The sequence below is a fragment of the Moschus berezovskii genome, chromosome 1 (genome assembly GCF_049115385.1).
Source record: "Moschus berezovskii isolate FMDL1 chromosome 1, NW_MosBer_1.0, whole genome shotgun sequence".
In the NCBI taxonomy this organism is placed as follows: domain Eukaryota; kingdom Metazoa; phylum Chordata; class Mammalia; order Artiodactyla; family Moschidae; genus Moschus; species Moschus berezovskii.
In genome coordinates, this window is record NC_142460.1 from 10,456,458 (window position 1) to 10,472,381 (window position 15,924).

A 15,924-nucleotide genomic window follows, 5' to 3' on the forward strand; every position below is an offset into this window, starting at 1 on the left:
AGCTAATGGATGGTCCCATGGGCCACCTCAGCACTGGGCATGGTGGTCCTGACCTCCTAGCGGCCACCGCCCCGTGTCCCCATGACGACCTTCCCCTCTCCCTCAAGGACGTGTGAAGGGTCTCAAGAACGAGGCAGGGGGCCATGGGGTGTTCTTGAGACGCAGCAGAAATGGAATTTGTCGACATGAGTCTTGAGGTGGCACACAGATGAACCAAAGCAGAGGAAAATGGACAACTATGAGACAGTGGAAAAAGAACGTGCCTTCAAGCTAAACACACATCTGGAGGTGTTATGTTGGTAGATTTGGCTTCATTACCCACCAGACTGTCTGACACGCAGCTTGGAGACACACTTAGACTCACAGGAGCAATGAGTGACAGGGGTCTCCTAAAGTGCTCAGGGCCCTTATGCGTTTCTGCGTGGAATCTTATTATGCTACACCGTAAAACTTTCCTTTTCAGGCACTATTATATTTGTATTTTTATTTGTATACACATTCTTTTAAAAAAGTTAAAATACAAAAATACACAAAAGAAAGAGTGACTTTAAATTTTGCTTGTCAAGGAAAGGCACAGAGGTCAACCTTGTGAAAGGTCAGGACTCGTGGCCCAGGTCGGGGTAACAGGAGCTGGTGTCTTCTGAGACTTCCGGAACTTGCTCTGAAGGAAAACCCTCGGCACACACAGCCCTTCCTTTTTATTCACCGTCTCACGAAACACATATTCATTCACCTCTTCTTCGTAACCTGTGTCCAGAAAGAGCCGCGCCAGGAATTCTGGAAGACAAGCAGGTCAGCAGTGCGTGCAGTCTGGCTGTCAGTGCGCCGTGAGCGAGTCAGTGTAGCGGGGCTGAGAGAATCTCAGTGCGAGGAGGTGAGGGGCTCTGCTCTGGGAGCTGACACGCTCCTCCCGCTCCCTGACGCAGAAACTCAAATCATCACCGAGAGGGTCACCAACCTGCTGCACGCTCCTCGACCTATCAGGATTCCACACGAGCAGCACAGGCCCAGAACCTGCACTCAGTGTGTGCGTGCTTATACACTGTGTGTGTTCATGCAGTGTGTGTGTACTCACGCAGTGTGTGTGTTCACGCAGTGTGTGTGTGCTCACAGTGTGTGTTCATGCAGTGTGTGTGCTCACAGTGTGTGTTCATGCAGTGTGTGTGTGCTCACTTATTATGTGTGTTCAGTGTTTTCACGCACTGTGTGTGCTCACTCAGTGTGTTCATAGTGTGTTCATAGTGTGTTCATGCAGTGTGTATGTGCTCACGGTGTGTGTGCTCACGCAGTGTGTGTGTTTGTGCAGTGTGTGCTCACACAGTGTGTGTGTTCATGCAGTGTGTGCTCACACAGTGTGTGTGTTCATGCAGTGTGTGTGTGCTCATAGTGTGTGTTCATGCAGTGTGTGTGCTCACTTATTGTGTGTGTTCAGTGTTTTCACGCAGTGTGTGTGCTTACTCAGTGTGTTCACAGTGTGTTCACGCAGTGTGTGTGCTCACTCAGTGTGTTCATAGTGTGTTCATGCAGTGTGTATGTGCTCACTCATAGTGTGTGTTCAGTGTTCATACAGTGTTCATGCAGTGTGTATGTGCTCACGGTGTGTGTGCTCACGCAGTGTGTGTGTTTGTGCAGTGTGTGTGCTCACACAGTGTGTGTGTTCATGCAGTGTGTGTGTGCTCATAGTGTGTGTTCATGCAGTGTGTGTGCTCACTTATTGTGTGTGTTCAGTGTTTTCACGCAGTGTGTGTGCTTACTCAGTGTGTTCATAGTGTGTTCATGCAGTGTGTGTGCTCACTCATAGTGTGTGTTCAGTGTTCATACAGTGTGTTCATGCAGTGTGTTCGTGCAGTGTGTGTGTGCTCACGCAGTGTGTGTGTTCGTGCAGTGTGTGTGTTCATACAGTGTGTTCGTGCAGTGTGTGTGCTCACGCAGTGTGTGTGTTCGTGCAGTGTGTGTGTTCATACAGTGTGTGTGTTCGTGCAGTGTGTGTGTGCTCACGCAGTGTGTGTGTTCGTGCAGTGTGTGTTCATACAGTGTGTGTGTTCGTGCAGTGTGTGTGTGCTCATAGTGTGTGTTCATGCAGTGTGTGTGTGCTCATAGTGTGTGTTCATGCAGTGTGTGTGCTCACTTATTGTGTGTGTTCAGTGTTTTCACGCAGTGTGTGTGCTTACTCAGTGTGTTCATAGTGTGTTCATGCAGTGTGTGTGCTCACTCATAGTGTGTGTTCAGTGTTCATACAGTGTGTTCATGCAGTGTGTTCGTGCAGTGTGTGTGTGCTCACGCAGTGTGTGTGTTCGTGCAGTGTGTGTGTTCATACAGTGTGTTCGTGCAGTGTGTGTGCTCACGCAGTGTGTGTGTTCGTGCAGTGTGTGTGTTCATACAGTGTGTGTGTTCGTGCAGTGTGTGTGTGCTCACGCAGTGTGTGTGTTCGTGCAGTGTGTGTTCATACAGTGTGTGTGTTCGTGCAGTGTGTGTGTGCTCATAGTGTGTGTTCATGCAGTGTGTGTGTGCTCATAGTGTGTGTTCATGCAGTGTGTGTGCTCACTTATTGTGTGTGTTCAGTGTTTTCACGCAGTGTGTGTGCTTACTCAGTGTGTTCATAGTGTGTTCATGCAGTGTGTGTGCTCACTCATAGTGTGTGTTCAGTGTTCATACAGTGTGTTCATGCAGTGTGTTCGTGCAGTGTGTGTGTGCTCACACAGTGTGTGTGTTCGTGCAGTGTGTGTGTTCATACAGTGTGTTCGTGCAGTGTGTGTGCTCACGCAGTGTGTGTGTTCGTGCAGTGTGTGTGCGCTCACTCATAGTGTGTGTTCAGTGTTCATACAATGTGTTCATGCAGTGTGTGTGTGCTCATACAGTGTGTGTGTGTGTGCGCGCGCTCACTCTGTTTACATCAAGCACCTCATCTATCCTGACATGACGAAGGACAGTCACGGAACAGGGTGCAGAGAAAAAAACATCTAATGGAGGCAGCCTAAGGAAAAGTTAACCCCAGTAATGCATCACTGCACGTTAAATGAAACAGAAAGAATGGCTATGTGACTCTTATCAAGGGCATAACTCCAAAGAATGTACTTTGAAGCACTTTGCAGATATTACTACATCTTCTCAATTATTTATAACTGATTTAATCAGACTTCATGAATCCAAAACATTAAAACAAAATTTTAATTTTCACTGTATGTTTTCATGCTTTTGAAGACTTAATGGTAATCACTAATTTTTAGCTTTGAGTTTAAGAGAATATTTTAACAAATGTAAAAATTAGAGCTTAAGAAGGTAATTATATTACGGTTCATATTACAGGCATACCTCAGAGACACCGTGGGTTGAGTTCACCACAATAAAGGTGAAAAAAACAATAAAGTGAGCCTCACAAATTTTCTGGTTCTCCAGTGTATGTAAGTTATGGTTACACTATGCTATGGTCTTTTAAGTGTGCAATAGCATTGTGTCTAAAAACACAATGTACATACCTTAATTAGAAAATACTTTATTGTTAACCATCATTTGAGTCTTCAGTGAGTCTTAGCAGTAACATTAAAGATCACTGATCACAGGTCACCACAGCAAATATAACACTAATGAAAAAGTCAGAAACACTGCAAGACATGAAGTGAGCAAATGCTACTGGATAAATGGTGCCAACAGACTCGCTCAACACAGGGTTGCCACAAACCTCCCATCTGTGAAAAACGGAGTATTTGCAAAGCACGATAAAACAAGGTATGCCTGCATAAAATAGGCTTAAAACTAATGTTCAATATTAAAATCATATTCAACATTTGGATTGTTTTCTTATCAAAAATGACCTTTTAAAGACCCTTCTATTAGCAAGTTTCTATACTTAAGTATCACTTTTATAGAAAAAGGTCTCTTACCCTTGTGAAACTAGAGTAATCTCAAGGCTCTATTCTGTCCTATTTGCTTGCTTTCTGAGGGAACGAAGTGAAGATTCTGGTTGGCCCTCGCAGCCCTCCCCACACGGCTCCTGGCCTCATCCACATGGCGCATCAGAGCCTATCCGCTGATCCGGTTCACTGACTGGACACCCTCACTAGAGAGCCTGTGAGCACACAGCTGATGCGCTAAGTGGTGTGTGTGAATGGGTTCGGTTCAGGGTCATGCGCCTGTGTGTGGAGTCCGGTCGCCCCCCACCCACGCAGTACCACAGGGACAATGCAATCAAGGAAACAGAAATCATGACAGATTCCAGCAATCTTACCATCAGTGAAAAAATATGATCTGGTTCCATCTTGTCTAACATAAAAGTTTTCTCCAAGTTTGCTCCCGGCTTTAAACCTAAGCATGGCATGATCATACAGCCCATAGTCGCGAAACAAGACACTTTTGCCTGGTTTTAATACCTACGAAACAAAACACGCTGCACATAACTCGGGGACCCAGTCAGACAGAACTTACTATAAAATAAAACCTGATTATTTTACGGATGAAAATAACTTACATTTGTGACAGTGATGAAAAGGGCCAGACTGAAATGCCCATACTACGAAGGAAAAGGGCCTGCCAAGCAAAGGTGTGGTAAGGCCGGGCAGAGTCCCATGCGCTGGCGGGGGTGGGTACTTCCTGAGCTCTGAGGAGAGTACCCTCAAAGGTCCAGTGTCACAATTAAAATGCTAGAGATATTAGAGGAAAAAAAGTACCCTCACTAAAGTATTAGTATGTTCTCCCATCATTTTATCAGCCATCTCCTAATCCGTGACCCTGTAAGTCAAATTGTTTCTTTAAAAATATATGTAATCAATACATTTTGGCTTTTTACTGATGTTTTGGCCTTCTTCAGCCTGAGTGTCAGTTCTGGTCTCCTGCACTGCAATTCTGTATGGCTTGCTCACTATGGAACACCATGTTAAGCCCTCTACAGCTTACCAGACATTTTCTCACTGGGTCTTCATACAATCCTGGGAGGAAAAGTGTGACATCCCGAGACCAAGAAACTGGTAGCAGAAAAAGGAACCCACAATCACACAGCAGCTGCTAAACAGTGGAGCCCGAGCTCACACTTGGGTCAAAGGCCTCACACAGAGGATGAGGGGTGTCTGTCAGTCCCGGGCAGCGACGGGGAGGGGAGTGTCAGTCCAATTCTGTCCTCACTCCTGACAAGACCAGAGAGGCTGGGGGGGAAGGGGTACCACCACCCATTCTCCCCTGCTGCTGCACTTCCTGCTCTGAGGCGGGGCATCCTCAGGCCAGTGCGGTGAGTAGAGAAGGGACAGGGTCAGGCCCCGCTGGGAGCCCCTTGCCACAGCCTTTTAGAAGCAGCTGTCACAGAGCAGACATTTCAAAAACTGGAAGGTAAAATCTGCAGAGCATGGTATAGCTGCTCCTCTCCCACAAAGCAAACAGCCATATGCTTCTCAGAATGGAAAGAACAAGGTACTTGCTTTTTAAGTGGGTATTCTTTCAAACTGTGTAACATTACCAAGTGAGAGTGGTCTTCCAAAGGCAGCACTGATTTTACTAAGTATATTCTGACTCTTCACACCAGCAAGATAATCTTTAAAATATATGACATATGATACCTATTACAGTAGATATCTGAGGTAATTTGACGCTTCCTCTTCCTGAACAGAATATGAAAGACTGTCCATAATACTTCCAAGTGTGCTGCAGATTTTCTCACAGCACATTCTTACCAACACTAGCATGCATTTAATATACTGTCAATAAAGAGCCTCTTGGATAAGAACATTCTTACTTTGGTCAGAAATGCTAAATTTTAAAATGTGACTAACTGAAAAGAAAACAATCTGAACACTTTAATATGTATGCAACTCACTTATTTTCAGAAGGAAGGGAAGGCTGCATGGAACTCTGGCTCAGGAATCTGGGAACTCCTGATCCATGGGCCAGCTCTTCTGTTAACTGGCTGAATGACCCTAGACAAGTTATTTCATCCCTCTGAATGTGTTTTCTCGTCTGTAAGACAGAAATCACGGTACTAACACCTCCTTTGAGGCAGGACTGTGCCTTTGCTGGGTTTTCTCATCCTTCCAACAGCTCCAGAAAGATGGCAGGTGAGATCAGTCAGACCCACTCTTGGTGAGTGAGGCTCAGAGTACAAGTGATTGGCCTGGCCTTTCAAGGCAAGTCAGTGGCACAGGGAAGACCAAAATCCTGTCTTCCAATGACAAATTCAGTTGATTTTTACTTTACCGTTTCATTCCAAAAATGAGGGAACTCAACTTTAAGGTTCCCTTTCAGTTTAAAATTAAGTGGTTTTAAAATTTCTCCGGTGTTACCATCCTACAGTAATTAGCTCTACCATGGAAGAGCATGTTTCTGTGGATGTTCAAACTGGAGACTGCCCAAAGGGTGTGTGACTGTCAGAGGCTGAGAGACTGCTGCTTCCGCTAACTTCCTGATGAAGCATGACATCCAATTAACGAACCACTCACCGCGGATGGCGGCCTCTCACACTGCTGCTGTGAACCCATTCCAGGTCAGCTGAAAAAGGAGTTCCATTGGCGGCTAAAACAGGAGGAGGCCGAAATGGAACTTAGTAGCATAAGAAAGGTTACAACAGAGGCCAGGTGTGGACTGAGACAGCTCCTCAGGGTTTTGTTTTTAACATAATATTTCATTATTACTAAAATACACACAATATGCTGCATCTTTTCATTTAAATCAAGAGGGATATCCTCATTAATACTCGGCTCCACTGGACTTTATTGTAATCTCATAGTGTCTCATTAAGGTTTTATTCTCCATTTCCTGGGTTATTGTATCTTATCATATATATTGACTTACTATCTGTATATTCTTCTCTATAAAGAGACTGTTTTTCCATTGTCATTCTTACTGTTACCCAAGAATTGTTTATACATTCTGAAATACTAATCTTTGTCAGTTGAACATTTTGTGTGTGTGTGTGTGTGCCACAGCAAGTGGCATGTGGGATCTTAATTCCGCAAACAGAGGACCAGGGATCAAACCCATGCCCCTCTGCAATGGAAGTGAGGAGTCTTAATCACTGGACTACCAGGGAAGGCTCTCAGTTGAGTAGATTTTAAGTTACTTTTCCCACCTGATCTCTCTAATTTCTTTGTATCATCTTAATCATTTGAAGAAACTCCTAATTTTATTATATCACCTTCATGCATAGAATGCTTTTCAGTCTTTGAGAAGATTTTGCTCACTCTGAAGTCAAAAATTTTTTCCTATAGTTTCTTCTGAAAGGCTTAAACTTTTGTTTTTTCCAGTTAAATCCACCTTTAAATCCATACAAAATGACTTTTGTATAAGGATGTGAAGCAGGAAAACAATTTTGGATTTTTCCCACACGGACCACCAATGGTCCCAGAATCACTTCCTGAGCAGTCCTTTTCCCAGTGATCTTCCAATGTCTATCAACTATCAAATTTCCATACATACATGGATCTACTTTTAAGCTATCATATTCCATTTGCCAATTTTTCTGTTCTTCTGCAAATACCATCTGTCTTAATAACTGTAGCTGTAATAAGCCTTTATATCTGGTAAGGTAAAAATCTCCCCATCTCCTCCTTCAGGAATGTTTTGACTCTTTATTCCTTCATGTAAACTTAGAATCAACTTGTCAATCTCCCCCCAAAAATAGAAAGTCTACCAAAAACCTCAAACTTAAACAAAAGGGTAAAATATAACATGAAGTGGAACAGGATTACAGTACATGTTACTTTTTGAAGTATACAATTCTGTGGCATTGAGTACATTCGTCTTACACCTGTGTAATTCTTTAATATTTTCTCATTAGACAATTATACTACCTGAAAACAATGTTTTCTTTCTTTCGCATGCTTTTTTCTGCTGTTTTCCAGCTGACTGGGACCTCCAGCACAGCGATGAACAGTACTGACGGTGGGCACTGTCAACCCCACGAAGTCCCAGACATTCCTTACTCCTGTCTCCCGCTCCTTCCTAGTCCCTGGAACCTTCATCAATGAAATCACTGGTATCCCGAATGCTCCCTTCACATTCCTATGCTAACAATCGGACTGTCCTCTGAGGACACAGTTTTCCCTGCCACCTCTCAAGCAGGCGGGGTTTTCTCCCATGGCCCTAGTACCACCGAGTACGGGATGGGGCAGGGTCCTCCTTGCCCTCTGCTGCTCCTTTCTGTGCATCCCCCTTTCTCCCCTTAAGCGTCAGCTCTGAACCTCCTGTCGTCAGATCATACCACCACCCACTACCCCATATTATTGCTGTTGTTTAGTCACCAAGTTGTGTCTGACTCTGCGACACTATGGACTGTAGCCTGCCAGGCTCCTCTGCCCGTGGGATTTCCCAGGCGAGAGTACTGGAGTGGGTTGCCATTTCCTGCTCTGGGAGACGTTCCCAACCCAGGGATCGAACCCACATCTCCTGCACTGGCAGATGGATTCTTTACCACTGAGCCACGAGGGCATCTATTCGTTCCAGGGTTATTTCCCTCGATTTCATGATGAATGTGTCTCCTGGTTTATGCTCTTATGCGTACACTACTCCATTTTTAACCCCAATTAATTTCAACATACACACGAATTACCCTTCCAAATATGCTGGACTCAATGATTTGAGCTCTCGTTCAAAGATTTTTTCCCTCACCTGACCTTAATCACTCACTCCCACAGCAATGTTCTCAAGTCTTGCCCGTGCTGTGAAGGCAATACTCTCAGTGTCTCACAAGTCACCCTCGGACCACCCCCACCATTTTTCCAGCTGTCTAACTCCCCAGCTTTCTTGATCCTTCACTTTCACCTGAACCATCACAGGGAAGGATGACAAGGTGGCCTGTCTCAAGTCCCATGACTTGGAAGTGCGACTTCACTCCCCAAGTGCCGCAGCAGCCTGGTGTAGCCGCAGCAGCCTGGGATCTAAGAGCGCCATGGGAGACAATGACGACTGTGGCTGACTTTAAAGGGCACTCACCACTACCAGGCGCTGCACTGGGCGCTGAGAACACAGCTCACGTAATCTACCCCAAATCCCACCATCTCCACGCTCCACAGGTAATGAAACGGAGGCTCAGAGAGGTAGAGGAAGCAGCCTACGTCGGGAATAAGATTTAACTCGAGGCACACTGACTCCAGACCGCGTGCTCTTGTGTGCTGGCCCCTGCTCCCTCTCACTTTACTGCAGAGCTCCACAGATCCCAGGCAGCTGCTCCAAGGCTGGCCAAGCTCTGAAGCACAGTTATGGCCACTAAGCCAATCAGAATTTAAGGTGGATGTTTTACACAGGAGAACTTCTTTTCATACACCAACTACACAGCCCACCTTGTAAGAACAGGGTGACTGTGAAATTAAGACGGCATGTGAGCCTCAGAGGCAAGGTAAAGTGAAAAGTCAGGATGTCGAACCCTCAAATGCAGGGTTGCAATCACTAACCTTGTAAATGTTTTGTAAGACAAGGTGCATCTTATCAGGGTGAACTGCAGAGAGCACAAATATCAATGTAACAACATCCACAGACTCCGGGGGCACATGCTCTAGAAGGTCATCTTTGGTCAGATCACACTGGAACACCTTGCATCTTTCTGTGTTATAAAGAGGATTTTGCTAGAGAGGAGAAAAACACAAAATAACTTCAACGCAACATCCATGCTGATACATATAGAAAAATACAACACACATGGAGATGCTATTTCCATGTATACACTGCTGCACAGAACTCAACAATCACTGTTATGGGGTAAGCTGAATAACAGCTCATTTTCACATTAAAGCATGTAATATTCAATACTGCTACAAGGGGCAAGATCTCATTTTAACATATAATTTTGTTCCTTTTTTTTCTTTAAAAAATTTTTAAATTTTACTTTGGAGTGTAGTCGATTAACAATGTTGCCTTAGTTTCAGGTGTAGAGTGATTCACTTATACATATACATGCATCTTCTTTTTCAGATTCTCTTCCCACTTATGGTGTTAGAGCATTGAGCTGAGTTCCCTGCGCTATACAGTAGGTCCTTGTTGACGATCTCTTTTAAAAACATCAACAAATTATTTTTAACTGCGGATACAGTCTATCACACGTTCCAAACTGAGCATTTAGAAGCATGTAACTCCAGAGGGATGACAGATCAAAACCGGCCTCTGCTCCCTTAAGCCTCCTCTGACTCACCCACTGTAGCCCTGAACCCAATGAGAGGGCCTCCCGCTCCCTTCACTGAGACGCTCCCACCGTCTTCTGGGCATATCTTCCCTTGATGCAGCAAGCTAAGAAAACCCCCCCTTTTTTTAACAGGTGTGTTCCTGATACATTCTGGTAATGGGTTTCAACACATATATAACAGCATTATAGAGAAAAATAATAAACTTTTCTTTAATGTAAATAAGGACCTTAATAAGCAGATATATAAAGTTATAGGACAGGTCAGTTCTACCTATAACTCTGCTTATAAATTGGAGTTTGTTGCAATCTCAACCAAATTCTCACAGATTTTGAGAAATTTGATAAGGTGAATTTTATTCATCTGGAAGTGAAAACCTTTAGAACAGCCAGGACAATTTTCAGAAGAAAAACAATGGAGGAGGAGGCACACTACAGGACATCAAAACACGTTACAAACTGCAGTACTGAACAGTGCGGTTTGAGAATGGGGACCAACAGATCACTGAGACAAGAGCGCCCCCAAACGGAGCCGTGTATTCAGAGGGGCCAGTGGTGTATATGACAGAGGAGAGGTGACAAAAATGACGCTAACTTTTTAAAAGAGAACAAAGGCTACAGTCATCAGGAATGGAAAATGAACTTCTCCCTCAACTCACTGCTTGAACAGTTAGCTCTATGCACTTGTGTTAAAGGACAGTAGACTGCTAGGAGAAATAAAAGAATTCCAGCTCCAGTGCAGAGGTGGGGACACAGAGAGTCTATCCTTATGGGGCCACGAGCGGGACAGACAGCAACTTCATGTGAACCCATGAGAGAGCAGAGGTCAAAGATCCACCAGCCATCTCCAGATCTGGAGAGGGAGAGGCGCCTTCAGGGAGATGCAGGACCCAAGCATTTGCTTACCTGAGGCAGGAGCCTCCAGTCTGGAGAGAGAAAACTAGAAACTTGACGAACAGCATGAAGCTCCCAGGGCTGAAGCCACTGGGATGTCCACACCCGAGCAGGTGTTTCCACCAGGGACATCACTTAGGCTCTCACAGAAAGAACAGGGCTCTTTCTGGGGCTGGACTTTCTCAGCTCCTTTAAGGGAGAAAAGGTTTAACATGCAGGGGAAAAAGTCATCTTGGACTTGAGTCCTTGGGGCACTGGTGGAATATCACCGCCCCGGGGGGAGGGCACTGCTCTGCCCAAACTTTGTCTTCATTTGCAGAGAGAATGGCCTCATGACCATGGAGGATGACAGAAGAGGGGAAGGGATGAGGAAGAAAAGCTCTATTCCTGGAGAGGCAGAAACACCTGTGGAAAAGCTGCAAACAGAGACTCTTCATGGGGAGCAGCACAAAGGGAAGACCCAAAGCCAACAGGAGCAACAAAGTTACCAGAGGAGCCTGAAGTCTCACAGGCCCACAGCAACAGCAAACCTCACAGGTGACCACAGCAACAACAGTCTTTAACACAGAGTGCAACTCCTGTCTGGATTGTTACTGACCCTTATCACCTACCTACTGCTCCGTATAACATGCCTAGCTTTCAACAGAAAAAGACCAAGGCACACCACAAGGCAAGGAAAAACATGGTCTGAGAGACAATCATGAAAACCAGACTCAAATATGACACAGACACTGGAACTACAGGTTTGGACATTAAAAAACAAAAAATTATGATTAACGTATTACAGGTTTTAATGAAAAAGGGGGAGAATATTCAAGATCAGATAGGTAATTTCAGACATATAGAAACTACAAATCAATGGGAAATGCTAAAAACCAAAAACATAGTAACAGAAATGAAAAATGCTTCTGAAATGCTCATCAATAGGAATGCTTACTGCCTAAAAGGAATTGGTGAACTTGATGATAAGACAACAGAAAGTACACAAACTGAAAATGCAAAGGGCAAAAAAGTTAAAAGCAACAAAAAAAGCCAGCACCCAAGAGCTGTGAAACAAGAGCAAATGGCAAATGGCATGACACAGAGATAACTGGGATCCTCGGAGAAAACAAGAGCTCAAGAAACACTCGAAAAATAATGGCCAAACTTCTCCAGATTAATTAAAAATCCTCATAACCAAAATTATAAAAAGCTTATCTTTCACTTTTCACTTTCACACACTGGAGGAAATGGCAACCCACTCCAGTGTTCTTGCCTGAAGAATGCCAGGGACGGGGGAGCCTGGTGGGCTGCCGTCTATGGGGTCACACAGTCGGACACGACTGAAGTGACTTAGCAGCAGCATGTGATTATACAACTCCAAAGAGACATAAAACCTTAGTACCTCAAAAGGAAATGATTATTTATTTGATGTGATCACTTAAATTCTATAATAAAGCAATACCTAATAAAGTGGAAGAAATGTTTGCAACAGATATAACAGAATGTATCCGCAAAATAAGGAACAAAATGACAGAAAAATGGGCAAAGGTAGGCACAGACGATTCATGCTACTGTATAAGCCCAACCTGGGTGAGGGTTTTGTTTGTTTTGTTTACTACTTCATCCCAACGCTTAGAACAGTGATTGGCCTACATTAGGCTCCGAATAAACATATGAAGAATAAAGGAAGAAAAACAAGCAGAAGAAAAACTAATGCTTATTTACATATCACAAAGTCTTCAACCTTGTTATAAAGAATAAACAATTTAATACATGCAGATAGTAGGTTTGGCCTATAAGATTGGGAGATACAGAAAAGACTGACGGTGGGACTTCCCAGGTGGTCCAGGAGGTATGATTCTGTGCTTTCAATGCATGGGGGCGTGGGTTTGATCCCTGATTGAGGAACTAAGATCCCACATGCTGCACAGTGAAGCCAAAAAAAAGGACTGATGTTAAATGTTGATGGCACAGAGCAAAAAAATATATTATTGATGAAATTATAATTTGGTATAATTTTCTGGAGGAGAGCTGACATTATCTATCTAAATTTTAATGTATATGCTTCCTCCAAGGAATTTTATTTCTTCTATTAGTCACCATACACATGTGTTTTGCAGCATGTGTGTAATTCCGATTACATCAATCCTACTTATGAAAGCAAAAATTAGAAGCAATTTGAACAATCATCAACAAGGCAATTATTACCATATGGCATATCCATTCTGTGAAAAACTACAAGAGGTAAATGAAATGAGGCAGACCTACATGCACTGGGATGAAAATACTCGGCAAGACATAAGGTAGAGCGAAGAAGGCAGGTTACAGTACAATGTGGTATCACTATAAAAAAGTCTAAGGTGCTAAAACTGCAAAAGGTTGATGGAAAAATAGATACCTGCATGTTGCCAAAGTATCCCTCACATATGTGTTAATGACAAAAAGAAGACACCTGTGCAACAGCGGAATTAGGAAGTCACCTTAACCCAGTGACCAAAACTAGCACCACTCATAGTGATATTAGATCACTGCCTCCTGACAGGACGCAATAGGAAAGCTACATCATCACCAACTAAAGTATTTTTGCTCAAAATATTTTACCTGATTTAAATCTAACTTCTGGTTTACAGAAAATACAAGGCATAAAGCAACAAATTAAACAATGATAAAAAGAAACAATCAACCAATGTGGAATGTGGGACCTCATTACATAAAATTGCTTGCTCTCCCAAAACTCAATGTCACTGGGGAAAAAGCCAAGGGGAAGGGCAGGAATGTTTTAGGCTAAGAAGATTTACGGTACATAATAAAGTGTAAGATGCAGTCCTTAACTAAATACAGCTATAAACGACGCTATAAAAGTTTATAAAGCAAAAGTATCAAAATGCTGCCAATCATTAAATCTGGACACAAGTTTATGGATGTTGTCTGGTATTTCTTTCTACTTTTCTAAATAATGCTATGTTTCTGTATGTATCATACACGCACATACACAGGAAAACTGCATTTACAGTGATCATAGCCGGTCCTTCAGGAAGAGGACGGGAATTGGGAAAACGTGTGTAGAAGTCAGGTCCAACAAGTCTAGGAAAATAGAAACATAACAACACATGGATGGTGCACCAACCTTGACATATTCAACAGCTCTTGGAGAAAAATCACAGGCATAGGCAAAGATATCTGGATCTTCTTCTAAAAGTGGGAATAAACAGTTCCCAACTCCACAACCAGCTTCAAGAATAGTCAATTTTTGATCTTCAAACTGAGGAAAAAGAACCCAAAATTACAGTACACAACATCCACTTAATGAAGAAACAAACTAAAAGGTCCAGAACATGAAACAAGGTCTCTGCCCCCATGGAGTAGACAATTAACCAGTGAACTGATAACCCAAAACTGATGCCTCATCTGTTGTCGAACACTGGGCAATCTGGTGCAGAGAAAACACAGCATAATGGCTAACAGAACAGGCTCTGAGGTTAAACTGCCTGCACTCAAATCTGAACTCTTCCCCTCACCCCATATTCTGTCACTGAACAATATCACTTAAACAGCTTTGTCCCTCGATTTCATCAGCAAGTGGGAATAACACTAACGCTAAACTTCAACATGTTACTTTAAGGTTTAAATTACAGAATACTATTGTTAAGTTCATGTAAAGGGGTGTGGTGAAGTATTCATCATTATTATCATTATGAACCTGTCACTGAAATCATTCAGTATGAACTCAGTATTTTCAACTTTGTAAATATTAGCTTTAAAGAAACAGAAAATGCCCACTGAAGTCCTCTCTCTTTTGTATTTTACAACTCAGCAACTGCTAAAACTACTTGAGACAGTGTATACCTAAGCTACAAAAATTCATGAAGCCTTTGACATGTTTCAAAAATTTTCTACCTCACACTCGCCCTGGGAATGCAATAAAACACCCCTCCTTCTACACATTTTAAATGAAGAATCGCTCAAACAAGGTGCAGTACTAGTTTACCTCTCTACATGATCTGAGCTCCTCAAACTCTCTGGTAGTCCAGTGTCTATCTTTGAAGAAATTAGTGCTGTTTCTTTTGTAAAAAAGGTCCCAGTTCTTCTGAGCCTCTTTTTCCAGTTTCTGCTGTTTAAAATCAGACACTAAAGCTTGGCCTCTCTTCAGTTTCTCCTCTTCTTCAGAGCTGAGAATCCTTGTCTGCAGCCCTCTCCTTTGCAAAGCAGCCATCTGCCTCGTGGATGGTCATATACTGAACATTTAACACTGCTGGAGATTCTCCACTCCTCAACAACCTGAGGAATTCAAGCGGATACCACAGACACAGGCAGGGTCCTCTCAGATGTGGTCCCTCAGGCTGGCTTCAAGCCTGAAGCAGCATCGGGTACTTCGCAGGAAAGAAACAACAAAAAAAGACATTCCGGGTGGGGGTTCTAGAACATTTTTAAGATGCTCAGTTAGCGGTTCTAGAATAGTTCTTTCACTTAACACTTCAAATCCGCAAACATTTACTAGCTGCTGACCCCGCACAAAGCCCTGCCCCACTACAGCAGAGGTCACAAAGAGCAAGACACAGAGCCCGCCTCCAGGAGGCTGACACCCCGCGGCCAGGGCTCTCAGGCACAGAAAGGCTTAATTCCAACCGGAGCAGTCAGTAAGGCGCTTTACTCAGGGAAAAAAGTCACTCTCAAGAGCTGACTGAGAAACCTCAGGGTTCGGTGTCCGTGAAACGGGGGTGTCTTTAAAAGCCACCACGACGGCTGTCCGAGCCGCAGGCGGTCGGTCGCCGTCGCCGAGGACGCGAGACGCGGCGCTTTTCGGGGAAAACGGAGCTACTACGCCCGCGTGGCCTGAGTCTGTCTCATGAACCCGAGGGGGCGCCCCTTTCGGGAACTGAGGCCCTCGCGCCGCCCTGGGCGCCCGACAGGGACGAAGAAGAGACTCAGGGACGCGGCGAGTGGGGCCGCCCAGCCGC

General features: G+C 43.9%; 1 protein-coding gene across 1 annotated transcript; it reads right to left on the reverse strand.

Moving 5' to 3' along the window:
• Window positions 1-469: 469 nt before the first annotated feature.
• On the reverse strand, window positions 470-15,818 carry METTL6 (methyltransferase 6, tRNA N3-cytidine). Its single transcript, XM_055416657.2, is given in 6 exon segments — window positions 470-622; window positions 625-777; window positions 4,226-4,367; window positions 9,369-9,539; window positions 14,094-14,228; window positions 14,955-15,818. Coding segments are annotated over 6 exon segments (852 nt in total). The 5' UTR covers window positions 15,180-15,818; the 3' UTR covers window positions 470-596.
• Window positions 15,819-15,924: the final 106 nt, after the last annotated feature.